The sequence below is a fragment of the Petaurus breviceps genome, unplaced genomic scaffold (assembly GCF_028583685.1).
Source record: "Petaurus breviceps papuanus isolate PSGF00001 unplaced genomic scaffold, PetGlider_PUasm1.0 98, whole genome shotgun sequence".
NCBI lineage: Eukaryota > Metazoa > Chordata > Mammalia > Diprotodontia > Petauridae > Petaurus > Petaurus breviceps.
In genome coordinates, this window is record NW_027187460.1 from 34,580,906 (window position 1) to 34,595,792 (window position 14,887).

The window sequence follows — 14,887 nt, forward strand, 5'->3', positions numbered from 1 at the left end:
GAATGAGGCCTATTAGGCGGTATACTGACCTGAGGTTCCTTTGTTTGATATATGAAAGCAAAAAAAACCCCAATGCCCTGGTTAAGCATCATCCCTTCAAGAGCCATTCAAGTCCAAACATGACGTTTATACTGCGAATTTTTGTTCGTCCTGCAGGACAAATTTTACAAAAAATTTTTCCTCATCCAGTGAAGCATACATAAACCAGGTTACTCATAAACCAAGGTTCTACTGTACTGTCTTCCAAAATCCCTTTCTCTATTAATAGTACCATCCTTCTCCCAGTCATCTGGGTTTGAACTGAGTCATCATTTATTTATATTTCTCCTTCAAACTCAACATGGAGTGGAGTCAATAGTCACCAATTACCAAATACTAAGGAACATGGGGATGATGCTGGATCCTGACTAGGCCATGGCCAGGCTTCTTGGCACTGGTTGAAATACCCCTAGGTAGGAAAAGTAAGGGGATATAATAGTTGAGAAATTCCATTGCATGAAGTGAACAGAAGCATCATGTGACCAAACCAAAATCAATAACCAGAATATGGTTTGGGAATCTGAAGAGAAAGAGGGAGTAAAAAGGGTATCTAGAGCGGAATTAGTATCCAAATCATAATCCAGGACAGCAGTATTGAACTCAAATATAATGAGGGGGCCAGCAAACCACAGATAAACAAACAAAACTTGTTTTGCTGATTCTACATTCACTAAATAACCTCCGTAATATCTGTGATCTGGATTCCTGAGTAGACCTATGTACCAGAAGGGAAGAATTCCATCTACCAGTGGTCAGACAAAGCATAATTCATATTATAAATAAATAAAACTACATTCTAAACTAAAACAGTTGAAGCATTTCACCTTTGGATGACCTGACCACCAACGGCCCAGAGGTGTCAAGGGAACTAGATTAAAATGTAATTGAGAAAAATCTGACAAAATATACAACAGAATATAGATGACACTGATATGTGGTTTTCTAAGTCATGGTGGCCCTCTTTTCTATTTGAGTTTGACAAACACCATTTTTCTAGAGACCTGAAAAGATGAGAAACCAAATGCCCCTTCAGAAGATGGCTCAATAGTTTCCCATTCCCACGGTTACAACACTAATAAAAGAAAAATACTAGTTTCTCATTTAAATTAAGAGGAGAATATCAGCAGTGGAAAATGTCCTTTTAAAGTCACATTAAAATAGATATTCTGCATATTGTGAACCGGGCACATGGGGTGTGCAGAGAGGGTTAGCACTCTTCTGTGAGGGCTTGCCGAAGCCCTTTTCCAGGGTTGCTCACCCACCTTTGGGGTCCACTTTTTATCCAACTTTCACTTGTAGCTCCAAAAAGCTGTAGCATGTATAGCAGCCACACCATGGTAAAACCATCTCCGTAGATGGGCTAAACCAGGCTGAGAGTAACCAATGGGTCTCAAACTTAATAGGTGAATTAAGAGGGATGTCTACCCCAAGCAAATGAAGGTTTAACCCAGTGGAACGGGTGGATGAGAACAATTTGTTCCAATGGTCACTAAGGTGATTGAAGAAGGCACTATAGAGTGCTAAGTGTTTAGTCAGATATCAAAGATGAAAAGGTCATCCACTGCATGCCAAGCCATCACTAGTCCTGTTCACTTGTGTCTTGCTACTGGACTTTGTTCACTCTGGAAGACAAAGTGAAGCTTTGTATAACTGCCTCACAAACCCAACTTACTTGACATCACCCTGTGATGTCACTGGTCCTCTCAAAAATGAAAGAAAAAACAACAGAAGTCAAAATATTTTACTTAATAGTCTTTAAAGTTCCCTAATCATGATAAAATCTCCATTTAAAAGTATTTTTAAAAACTACTAATCAATAAGATGTGCTTATAAAAGTTTAAATGAAAAGGTGTAATTCATTTAAACATCTGCAGTGTCTTAGGGAAGAAAGAAAAAAAAGAAGGTAAAAATCACAAAAATATTTCTGTGTATCACACCCAAAGAATTAAAAGAACAAAGCTTGCTGATGATCTAAAGGTACAAATTACTAAATGACTAAAAAGTCCAGAAATTGCTTTTGAAAATGATCTATTAACAAAATAGATTTAATTCTGAAACAAAACCCAGAAAAGTTAAAATAAAGGAATGATTTCCCCTATGGAAATCATTTTTCTTAAGCAAAAAGTGGACAACATCAAATCGTATCAGAGTAGCCTACGATGTGATAGCAAGAGCACCAGAGGGGGAGTCAGAGAGAATGAGGTTCAAATTCTGTCTCTGACATGCACTATGTCTGAATATCAGCAAGTCTCTTAATTTCTCTGACTTTCAATGACTTTCACCTGTAGAATTATAATACCTATAATACTGTACCCTATTTTCCAGGGTTGCTATGTACATCAAAGAGAAAATATGTAAGTTCCTTGAGGGCAGGGGCTATTTAATTTTTGTTTTTGTATACTCAAAATCTGGCACATAGTTGGCACTTTAATAAATGCTTCTTGATTGATGGATTAGTCCAAGGTGCACAGGGCTAGTTTTCAATGAGCTGGTTGAGTCTGGACTGGAACCCTAGACTCTTAGTTGAAAAGCAAGTGCCCCTTAGACTATTTAATCCATTAACTTAGCTAATGATGGGAATGATGGTGTTGGTAGTATTAGTTACTGAGAACAGAGTCACATGGAAGAGAAAAATAATTTCTTTTCCATTTTCTGGTCTCAAATATTGCAACATGTAGTGTTTTGTTTTGTTTTTATCCCTCTCCCTCTTCTTAACTCCTCTCCCAGCAAGTCTGTGCCTTATTCTTCATGTGCCCATTCCACCCTGCTCCCCGCCCCCTCTCCCATCAAATTAAAACTTTCATTTCCTTAGAGCAGCTGACCTCACTTAGATGTTGGGAAAAAAGTATGAATTAAACTAATTCACACTAAGGTAAAAATGAATCCTAGACCTTTGCTTAGAAGCATTTGAATTTTAAAATGTAAGAAGTTTATCAAATAAAAAAAAAATACCTCAATGGCAGAATTCCAGGCAGCAAGATAAGGTGAAGAGAAAAATTGAGTCGGGGGGGAGATCTCTTATCACTGGGTCTTGGGAGGTGGCCATGCGGAAGGGGAATAATGGCCCCACTTAGGCAAGCTACAAAGCCTGAAAGACTACTTGTGGGACAAATTTATTTCAACTGTTGCTTCTTTTCACAGCTTTTTCCCCTTCCCCCAACTTATAAACTTACTGCTTCCAGGTCACCAAAAATGAGGTGAGGCAGTATTTGTTAGAATAAAATGTACAAAAGAACTCTGGGAACACCATCTAGTTTTAATGTTAGGTCATTTATATTTGGGGGCTGAGATGGAGGAAGGCCAAGTAACAAAACTGCACCCAGAAGTCTGTAATTTAAGCTGGTCAAATAATACAAAGATTCTACCCCAAAAATGGAAAAGAAAATTGTTTTGTTTATTGTACTTTTGAAATAACTGTAAATAATAACTATACAAGCATAAAATATTTACTCTTGTTACTTAAAACACTGAAAAACAGTATATATATATATATATATATATATATATATATATAAAATTTTAAAAGTACACAGCTAACATTCCTAAATCTGTAGTGATAAAAGGAAGTTAATAATGAAATAAAAATAATCTTCTTAAACTGAATACATTTCTGAGCCAAGTCTGAAATTTGGGATGTAAGTGAGATAGAAGAATGTCAAACAACTTCCCATAATAATCTGCTCAAACTCTTGTTATTTCTTGTTCGTCTTCTCTAACACCCATTCAATCACCTGTGGAAAAAGAAAAATTAAATTATTCTGGTAATATGTCAATATGAAACAGAGAGAATCTAATCTTTGAGAAAATCATGTTGAAAAATTACATTCTACTTTACTGTCCACATTTCAAAAGGGCATATTGGATATTTTATAATAAAGAATGCTAGATCTACCTTATCTTAGAGATGCAGTAATATTTTCTATTCTAACTGAAGAACCATTGTTATAGGACTTTTACTGCAGAGCATAGTATTATTGAATGAGAAGAAAGAAAATTCCTTTTTTACCTTCCCCCATGTGTTTCAGACAGCTCATTTCAAAAGAAGCAAATCCAGATGGAGAACAGAATATCAGAATGGATTGAAAATATTACTTGTACTCTTTAACCTGGAATTTATACATCTTTAAGCAAACAGCCTCATTAACTGTTAGCAACCTCTTAAATACCATTTTTGGGCAAATGACTTAGTCAGGATATGTCACAGTCTTCACAAAGAAAGTGCCCTAATAGAATCAAATGGAACACATCAAAATTCATTCCAAAAGTGCTAACTGAATCTCTAATGCATACATGACTTTGGACTAGTGTAAAGACCTCAGGAGATTCCAAGACCAGCTAAACACAGGTTTGCCATAAAAGAGTGCCTTTTCCTAAGGGTGGGGATATGAATATATATATATATATAGATAGATAGATAGATACTGTAGATATAGATATGTCTATCTATCTATCTATCTATCTATCTATATAAAATTTTTAAAGTATACAGTTAACATCCCTAAATATGTAGTAATTAAAGAAAGTCAATCTTAAAGGTACATATCTTTGAGCCAAGCTGGAAAGGGACAGTGGAAAGAAAGGGGTTTGAACAGCACCCAGTTCTTGATTCCCTGGGCATTCACCAGCATTGTGTATCAGGTCTACACTCCTCACTCCCCCCATACCCCCCATAATTGGTCCTGCCTGATCCAGATAAGAACCCTGCCAAGAACTCATCAGCCTTGACAGGCTTCTGTGCCCCCTTCCATCAGCCCAAATGGACTTGACCTATTTTCACCATCCCAGATTGCCCCTTCTTTAACTTAATTTCCCTTTGATGAAGCTACCTGGTTTTACTCTCTGTCTGCTAACTCTTCCAGGTTTCTGCTGTCTTTCTTGTTTCCTAGTACTGAAGCTTGGAACCCTGAACTTTCCTGAAACCATTAAAACAACTAGATGTTCTAAAATGAGAGATCACTTGCTCTGAATAGGTGATGTACCTGTTTAGCATTGCTATTTGCTGTTTTCTTCATTTCTTCAAACAGACCTCTTGAAGTTTTCAGATCCTAAATGTAACATAATAGTGTCAAATAATGCTCACATGAGGTTAATCAGGCTATTATATCTTCTTTGTATGGTGATTAATGAAGGGAGTATCAGAAAACAAGAAAAAGATTGTCCAGTCTCATCAGCTTATAAATTGGATTACCTGTTACACTTGTGAAGACTATATTAATCAGTTTCTATTTTAGCACAATTTAGGGGCAGACATTTAAAGTGAGAGGTTATTTTTATTGACCCATTTTAACAAGTATCATGCACTTGAGATTTAAACTCATATCTTTCCTAATTCGGAGTTCCTCAATTATAATGCTGTCTTTTAATTATAGTTTGAATGAAGCAGTCTACAGCAACCATAAAATACTATAAGGCCATCAGACCCTCGGAATTGGTAGGGTTCTCTTAGGGTTGTAGTCATCTAAAATTCCCTAGGAAGCTTTTCTTACAAACTGCTATTTAGTCACTTCTCTTCTAACTCACATCTATCTATATTTCATCAAGTCAAACTGTGAGCACAGTAACTCTACCGTGTTCCTGGATGGGTGGGCTGATGTATCTCACCCCCCAAACTGCCGGTCATTCTCCCACAAGAATAGAAGCTCTTTGAGGGCAAGGACTCTCTGCTTTTCTATCTGCATCCTCAGAACTTGGCACTCATCACTTTGCATTCAGATTCAGATTCTGACTCAAGACAAAGGCTGATAATTACGTGAGCCCTCTGAGAACAGGGACTGTCTTTTGCCTCTCTTTGCATTCCCAGCACTTCGCAAAGGACTTGGCACACAGCAGGCACTCAATAAATGTCACTGTCTAAATAGAAACGACATTGGAACGTATACGAAGAAAAAGAGGACCCACACTGATTAATTCTTGTTACTCCTGATTCCCACTGTCGAGGTTCTAAAAGCTGGCTATATTTTTGCCACTTCTTTTAAACATTATTTAAGTCCCATGTGAATCTAAGAATGAGAACTACAACTCTGATCATAGAAGAAAAGACATTTTACCTTTAGATAGAATTTGGATATCTCAAAAAGACGCTGGCTGCAAGCTGAAAAACAGTCATGGTCCTCAGAAATGCTGTGTTTCTTTAGCGTTTTAGTAACTACTTCTTTCAGCATCTTGAAGAGAATACAATGCATGACTACATTTCTGAAATAATGTATAAGCAAAACTTTTTCCAGGTTGCTATTTTATATTATTATTGCTGTTTAGTCATCTCAGTCATGTCCAACTCTTTGTTACCCCACTGGGGGTTTCCTTAGAAAAGATACTGAAGTGGTTTGCCATTTCCTTCTCCAGTTCATTTTACACATAAGGAATTGAGGCAAACAGGGTTAAGTGACTTGCCCGGAGTCACATAGCTAGTAAGTGTCTGATGGCGAACCGAAACTCTGGAAGATCAGACTCCAGGCCTGGAGTTATACCACCTAGAAGTCATTTCATATTACTATTTTATACAATATATGGATGGGCCTGTATACATACAACTACATAGGTGTTTATATATAGACATTCATCCAGATGTATACAAATCTATAATTATATCTAGCTCTCTCTCTCTACACACACACACACACACACACACACATATTCAATTCTAAAGATCATTGAAAATTATACATGAAGTAGATAAGCAAATATGCTTCATGTGATTATATTAGTTAGCAGGACATGATAGCTATGAATTCAGAACTGAAATCTGTGCCTTGAACTGCTATATTACCTCCATAAAGTTCTGCATTTTTTTCTTTAGTATTAAGAACAGAATATAATTTTCCCAATTACTGTTATAACTAAATAAAAAGAAATCTTTACCCGGGTATGTTTCTGTGACCTTGATTCCTTAGCTTGCCTTTTTGGGTCAGATTCTTGTACATTTCTCTGACCTACTACACCTGCTTTTGAAGTGACTTTTCGAACTTCAGAGCTGGGAATCTGTATAGACGGACAAGTTACAGATGAGGACCGATGTGGGCGTGACCTTGTAGTAGTCATTGTATGAAGTCCACTACTACCACTTGCTTGCGAAAGAAGAGAATCAGAACTTTCAGATTTTATTAACCTACTGGGAAAAAAAATCAGAAACATAAATTAACTAATTATGAATTTCCTATGACATCCATTTTCTATTAATGGTATTATAAACATGTTCTCTCATATTCAGAAGCCCCAAAAGAGGAAACGGGAAAATGATTCCTTTTTAATTCCACCAATAAGTAATCAAAATAGCACAGTTAGATTGATCATTTGATTTTTTTAAACGAACGGTGTTTAGAAACAACACTCTAAGCTGGTGCTTCTTCTGACAGGACAGACAAGCAACAGCAAAGACTGAGCTTTACTAGGTCCTAGCACTATGTATGCTTGCTCAGCTTTAGAATAAAGCCCACACGTTGTAGAATACCACAGTGGGATGGGATCTCAAAAATCATCTCAGTCCCACTCTTTCCTAGAGCATGAATTTCTTCTATGACTTTCTTGTTAAGCTGGTAACCTAAACTCGGCTTAAACGATAACATTGATAGGAAACTCACTATACCCATGAGGCAGCCCATGCAATTTTCATATAGTGCTAATGTTAGAATGTCATTCCTTACGAGGAATCAAAGTCTATTTCCTTTTAACTTCGACCTACTAATTAAAGTCCAACTACTTCCTATTTCACTTTGGTCCAGATAATCACTATTAGAAAATTATTTCTATTAATTTAACTTTATGAAAGGAAGTGTTTCATATAGATATTAGTATTCAAGGAATATAATGTACCTTATAAAATATTGTTGTTAAGTAAGTAGCACTACTACAATATTAACACAAACAAGTGTAGTTGTGTAATTTTTATTGCTTCTTAATCTTTCTAATATTTTTGTAAGTTGTCTTTGACTGAATTAAAATTCCCCCTTTTGCAAGAGCCCTTAAGTATTTTTCCCAACTTTAACAACTTAAGCTGTTATTAAGCTAGAAGGTACATGTAATTGTTTATTTTTTTTTGTAATGATTAGGGAGTTTTCTCCTCATAGCTAATATAGGCTTCAATTTTTCTGGCAAAAGCAGACCTGATAGCCATTTTTAATTTTCCAGAGTCTGACACAAACTTCATCTCCTAAAGTTTAATAGATTTACCATTTATGTATTCCCATTTATACAACTAAATCCACTCAAGTTTAAAAGTACTCAAGGACTGGGGCGGCCAGGTAGCACATCGAGTAAGAGCACTGGCCCCTGTGTTGGGATGACCTGGGGATCGAATCTGGGGGTCAGACACTTAGCACCCACCCAGAAACACCTGGCTGTGTAACCTTGAGCAAGTTACTTAACCCCAATTGCTTAGGGGCGGCCAGTGAGTAAGAGCACTGGCTCCAGTGTCAGGATGACCTGGGGATCAAATCCGGGCTCAGATACTTAGCACCACACCCAGAAATAACTGGCCATGTAACCTTGAGCAAGTTACTTAACCCCAATTGCTTTAAAAAAAAAAAAAGTACTCAAGGACTTCACTAAAACCTTCCAGGAAAAAGCTTTATCTATTTCTATAGCTAGTTGGTTGCTGTGCTTCATTCTTGAAGACCAAAATGACATAACTACATTGGAGTGTGTCTGATTGTGGCTGATCAGACCAATACGAGGTTGTAAAGCTCTACCACAGGTCGGACACAAATAGTCCATGTGAACATTTGTAGTGGAGATGTCTCTAAACTTGCATAGCTCATGCTTCTTTTGAGCTCTGACAGGGGTACACTGTCTCCCATGTCAAATCAATTTCAAAGTTCTTTAGAGAGATCTTTAGAGTGTCCTTGTATTGCTTTTATTGGTCACCATGTGAGTCCTTGCCTTGTGTGAGTTCTCCATAAAATAATCTTCTAGGCAAATGTATGGTTGGCATTAGAACAACATGGCCAGTCCATCAGAGTTGCGCTCTCTACAATAGAGTTTGAATGTTTGGCAGTTTAATTCAAGAAATGACCTCAGTGTCCAATAGCTTATCTTGCCAGGTAATGTTCAGAACCTTCCTGTCTTCCTAAAATAATTTAAATGGGAGTGATTCAGTTTTCCTGGCATAGCACTGGTATAATGTCCAGGTTTCACAGGCATATAACAGTAAGGTCAGCACAACAGCTCTGTAGACCTTGAGTTTGGTAGGCAGTCTAATACTTCTCTCCCACACTTTTCTTTGGGGCTTCTCACATATATAATAGCTCTGGCAATCCATGTGTCAACCTCATCATATGTGTATATCCCTGGAAATTAAACTGCCAAGGTAAGTGAACTTATCCACAGTAGTCAAAACTTCTCCATTTGCTGTAACTGTTGGTTCCATATATGAATGGTGCTGGCCGATGGAGAATCTGGGTTTTCTTGGTGTGGTTAGGCCAAAATAAACACAAGCAACAGATACATACTTTGTTACATCTTAGTTTCAGAGGCTACACTGAGTGCAGGATCATCTGAAAACAAAAAAGATCATACACAAACTCTCCCTCTACTTGCTACAGTATGGCTTGTTTGAAGATTAACTGTATGACTTATATGACTATATAGAATTCATTTCATTCTTCTAGTTTTAATCATTCAAAAAATGGACTCTGTGGGTTATGAAGGTCTAAAAAGTAAAAGACAAAAATTTGGCAGAATTTACATTATACATTTCAGCAACCTTGATTTTATGATTTTTAGATATTAAAATTATATTACTATGCATGTACACATTTGATTTTGTGATTCATAGATCTAGCAAGTTATATAAGTTTCTCACTTCGAGAAAAACATAGAATTACTTCTTTCTGATATTTAACCTGAAACCTATGCATATCTATTATTAGCAATAAAAAAATACTGCTACAACAAAGGGATTAAAGACATTTGCATATACCTAAGAAAGCATCTTTTAAAAATACAGCAAGAGATGAAAAAGTTTCATTTGCACTAGAGAGAAACTTTCTGCCAGTGTTTTTTTTTCTCCCTCCATGCAGCACATTACCTCTTTGTGGGATAAAAGCAATCCGTATCTTTTGATCTCCGCTTCAGTCTGGATACTTCAGTTCTTAGTTCACTCTGTAAAGCTTCTCCATCTGGGACACTCCCAGGCTCTGACAAAACTGCAGGGGATGGAAGAGGGCTCAAGACACAGGGTACAGGGAAACACTCTTTTGTACACGTAGTCTGAGTTTCATAACGAATGAGACGAGACTGAAGTTCAGAAAATCCTCCATCCCTTTCTAAGGCTTTTCGGTCATCGAGACAGTATCTAGAAATGAGGAAAGAGTGTTAAAACTAAAGCTTGTATGAATAAGTACAAAAGAAGATTTCTTATCCTTTTTCCAAATTAGAAAACAAAGAACAAATAAAGTAAGTCTCAAAACAGTTAATTCTTCAGGAATGATTTGGGATAAGTTTATTAATAACATTTTGAGTAAACAGTACCGAACAATGAACAGTACTCAATGAATTAATTCTCTAAGGGTATAGATGACATTAAAATATCTTGGTAGTAAAATGTCAAATCAAGTCAAGTGGAATTAAGTGCCTACTCTATGCCAGGCATTGTGCCAAGCATTAGGGATACAAAAACAAGGGAAAGAAGGGGGGAAAGTCCCTGGAGCTCACAGTTTAATGAGGAAGACAACATGAGAACCACTATCTACAAGTCAGATATATACAGGATAAATCAGGAGTAGTCTCAGAGGGAAGGCATTAGGTTGAAGGATGAATGGGAAAAGTGAGACTTCAGCTGAGATGTGAAGGAAGCAAGGGAAGCTACAAGGGAAAGATGAAAAAGCCTATTTCAGGAATAGGAGACAGCAAGTGAAAATGCTCAATGTAAAGAGATAGAGTTTCATGTTCAAGGGTCAGCAAGGAGAGGGGTAAGAAGTAAGAAGATGGAAAGGTAAGAAGTGGCCAAGTTGTATTTTTAAATTTCATCCTGAAGGTAAGAGAGAGTACCTGGAGTTTACTAAACAGGGATGGAAACAGGAGGAGGAGTAAACCTGTGCTTTAGGAAAATCAATATGACAGCTGAGTGGAGGATGGAGTGGAGAAAGGAGGGACTTGAGGTATGGAAACTAACCAGCAGTCTAGAGGTAAACTGCAGGAAAATTGTATGAAACTGTGTTGTCAGGAAAGGCAGCAGGCAAATTCTATCACAGGAAAATGAAAGGTCATATATTTAGGGGGAAAGCTTAAATTATACTTCTGTGATCAAGGGCACTGTGCTATTTATTTAGCTTTGTTTGTATTCCCAGCATTTAGCAGTGCCCAGCACATAGTAGGCATTTAATAAATGCCAACCTACCATCAACTGTTGACCAATCGAGGGGAACTAAGAAAAATCATAGACTTGTTTTCATTCATCATTGGCCCAATGGGCTGCAAGAATTGAAATGACTGACAAAATTTGAAGTATTATCATGCAGAACACTAGAAACAAAATGAAAAATATCCTTGGATTTTTAAAATTTATTTAAATCTAAATTAATGGTCATGTACATCTGTACTATCTGTACATCTGGCTATTATATTTGAAGGAAGACATAGTGGAGGTAGAAAAGATACAGAGGGAAAGTAAAATAATCAAGGTGAATTTTTTATATTAAAATTAGAATTTCAGGTTGTAACAGAGAGGCTAAGATAAGAAATTACTGAAAATATTTAAAATCATAAATAAAGCAAACAAATTTTGTTCATCAGGGAATCTTGAAAAAATGGCAGAATGACTGTTTTCCCAAGGATGGCTCTTCTGACCTTAAAAAAAATACAACTAAAGAGAGTCAAAATTCAGAGGGCTCACCCTTTCTTATTAGAAGGTAACCTTCCAAAAAGTATTTCTTGGGTGGAAGGAAAAAAGAATGAAGATCAACTTTACAATTCATTGATCTAGTCAGTCAGTGAGTCAAGAAGTATTTATCAAACACCTACTATGTGTCAGGCATTGTGCTAAGTGCTGGGGGGAAAAAAGCAAAAGACAGTCTCTGTTCTCAAGGAACTCATAACCTAATTGGGCAGACAACATTAAAGACAACCCCGTACAAACAAGATAACTACAGGAAAAGTTGGAGACTATCAAGAGAAGGAAGGTACTATCCTTAAGAGTTCCCACAAGAAGTTCTCACATTCCCAGTCTCCACCTTCTGGGCCCCTAATAGTATTTTGGGTCAACCAGGGTGAATTTATGATCATTAATCAGACCAGCTCCAGGTTCAAGGAAAAAGGGGGTGGTGGTGACTGTAGAAGAACCTGGAGAACAAGAAATCAGATGAGAGAGGAAATTAGAAACTCACTCCTGATTAAATTAATTAATATGGCATAAGTGGAAACACACAGTCAAAAAGAGAAAGGTGGAGAAAAAATTTAACTGCAAGGCCTTTTTGAAACACTCCTCTTCAGTAATGTCATGGGAGAATTTCCCCAATTCTCCCCCACCCCCCCCCCCACCCCCCAGCCCAATCCTTCTTCCCTGCCCAGCCAGGAAGATACACTTAATTGAAGAAAGCCAGAACCCAGAAGAGCAGAACTAATAAATACAGACAATCAGCCCTTACTATAATAATGGCTACTTGGAGTGTCCCTCCAGCAGAATTACAAATGTCTATCCTTACCCTCCCTCCTTCAATTCTGATGGTCTGAAAGAACAGAGAATTAGCGGCAAGGGCTGGGGGAAAAACACATAGCAAAGAGCTTTCTAAAGGGAATTTGTAAACACATTGTTATTGAGGACAATAAAGAAAATTCAGCAGATTAACTGAGACAGACAAAAGTTGACTAAGAAAGAGAAATAAGCAAAGGTTCAATAATTAGAGGAGTACTTCCTAACAAAAGAAAGAACATATAAAAACTTCTGGGAAAGGTGAAGATGACACAGAAAATTCTACAAGGACTTCGGAAATAATAATAGAATAAGTCAAGAAAGTTCTGGAATGGTTCAGAAAATTGATTTTAAAAATGATGAAGGAAATGAAAGAGGCCAGAAATTAAAATGCTGAAGGAAGAAATCAGCACTTGTCGACAGATTAATAAAGAAAACAAAAAAAAATTAAAAAGCAAAAATGTAAAGGCAGAAGGAAAAATAATCAAGCAAAATAATGATCAACAAGATTGGAAGAATACATGAGAGCTCTACAAAATAAGAATCCTGAATTTGAAGACAGAATGCAAAGAGATAATCTGAAGTTTATAAGGACTTTGAGAAAAACATCACGTAAGGGAACAGCTAAAAGAACATTTTCCAAGAAATAATAAAGAACTTCCCAGAAACACTGGAAGCAAATAGTAAAGTTCAGATTAAGAAAATCCACCATATATCAACAGAAAAAAAAATCCAAGTTTAAATTACCAAGAAGAATTACAACATCAAAGAGAACCTGAAATAGTAAGGAGAAAATAAAAATCTTACAAATTCCATGGGGACTTAATCAAGATAACAGGGGTTTTGGGAGAGGAGGGTAGAATTTCATCCCCTTATTAACACATGATTAGGTGTTAGGATAATATAAAAAAAAAGGAATCTTGGCAGGTGAGAATAAGAGACTTTCACTTTTTCCCTCTGCCTTTAGGTATACGAAATTAGGGAGAGAACACTGAGAAACAGAGTAAAGAGAGAGGACTGGAAACTGGATATGCCCTGCAGTGGGGGAATAATCTGTTAGCATTGTGAAGCTGATTTCTCAGGGAGGTGATAAGAGAATAGTATTCAATGAACTCTGCTGGAGGAATTTAGACACTTCAGAAGAACAGCTTTGACTGAGTCATATGTATCACTCCCAATAGGAGAGAAGAAGTGAAGATGAGAGAATATTAGATATAGATTCATAGGCTCAAAATGAGGCTATCAAAAGGGATATAAAAGATGAGGGAAAATATAAAGAACAGAATTAGAACACCTATATTAAAATTATGGAACACTTCTCAGTTTCCACAGATAACTATAGCTAGCTTTCCTGGGAATAGATTCGAGAGTCATATAAGAAGGTATAAATAAAGGAGTGGAAGGAAACCACACTTTTTGGAAAGTGGAACTGGCAAATTAATATCATTGGGTAGGACCCCCTTTCCTTATCACATGGGGCAGGAAAATTAAGTAACATTCTTTTATCTGAGCTAGGAAAGACAATAGTCAAATTAACAGATAAGAACTAGCTGTAGAGATAAAGGGAGTAAGAGAAAGAAAGAATAACAATGAAAGTAAACCCAAGAATAAGGATGGATACATATACACATACACACATTTATCTCCACTTTTAAGTCATTGCTCTCTTATTTGAATTGATTCTATTCTAATCCTCTCTGTTTCACTGCATCTATCTATGTATCTGTCTATCTATGTATCTATCCATCTGTCTGTCTGTCTATCTGTTTGTCTATCTATGTAACTATCTACCTATCTATCTACATATCTATCATCTATGTATATCTATGTATCTATCATCTATGTATTTATGTATCTATCTATGTATCTATCATCTATCTATCTATATCTATGTCTATCTATATCTATCATTTATTTATCTGTCTGTCTATGTATCTATCATCTATCTATCTATGTATCTATCTATCTATCTTTCATCCCTCCATTTACTTATCCATTCACCCCTATTCACTCACTTATCTACCTACATCAGGGATTCATTTCTGTGTCAATCTGGTGAAGCCTATGGACCCCCTCTCAGAATAATGCTTTAAAGGCATAAAACAAAAACATATAGGAGTATAAAAGCAACCAATTATACCTGAAAAAGTTATCAAAATATGTTTTAAAATCAAGTCCATAAACACCAGGTTAACAATCCCCAATTCACATCCATATTAGGAGGTA

General features: G+C 36.5%; 1 protein-coding gene across 4 annotated transcripts in view; it reads right to left on the bottom strand.

Moving 5' to 3' along the window:
* Nucleotides 1-3,398: 3,398 nt before the first annotated feature.
* The window catches only part of MTBP (MDM2 binding protein), an 80,008-nt gene continuing 68,519 nt past the window's right edge, over nucleotides 3,399-14,887 (bottom strand). For 3 of the 4 annotated variants that reach the window (XM_069081191.1, XM_069081189.1, XM_069081192.1), the window contains 5 exons: nucleotides 10,061-10,327; nucleotides 6,898-7,147; nucleotides 6,087-6,200; nucleotides 5,019-5,084; nucleotides 3,399-3,770 (listed from right to left, as the gene is read on the bottom strand). In XM_069081191.1, coding sequence (XP_068937292.1) covers nucleotides 3,732-3,770; nucleotides 5,019-5,084; nucleotides 6,087-6,200; nucleotides 6,898-7,147; nucleotides 10,061-10,327 — 736 coding nt within the window. In that variant the 3' untranslated portion in view covers nucleotides 3,399-3,731. The remainder of the gene's footprint in view (nucleotides 3,771-5,018; nucleotides 5,085-6,086; nucleotides 6,201-6,897; nucleotides 7,148-10,060; nucleotides 10,328-14,887) is intronic. The other variant, XM_069081190.1, reaches the window with a different exon arrangement.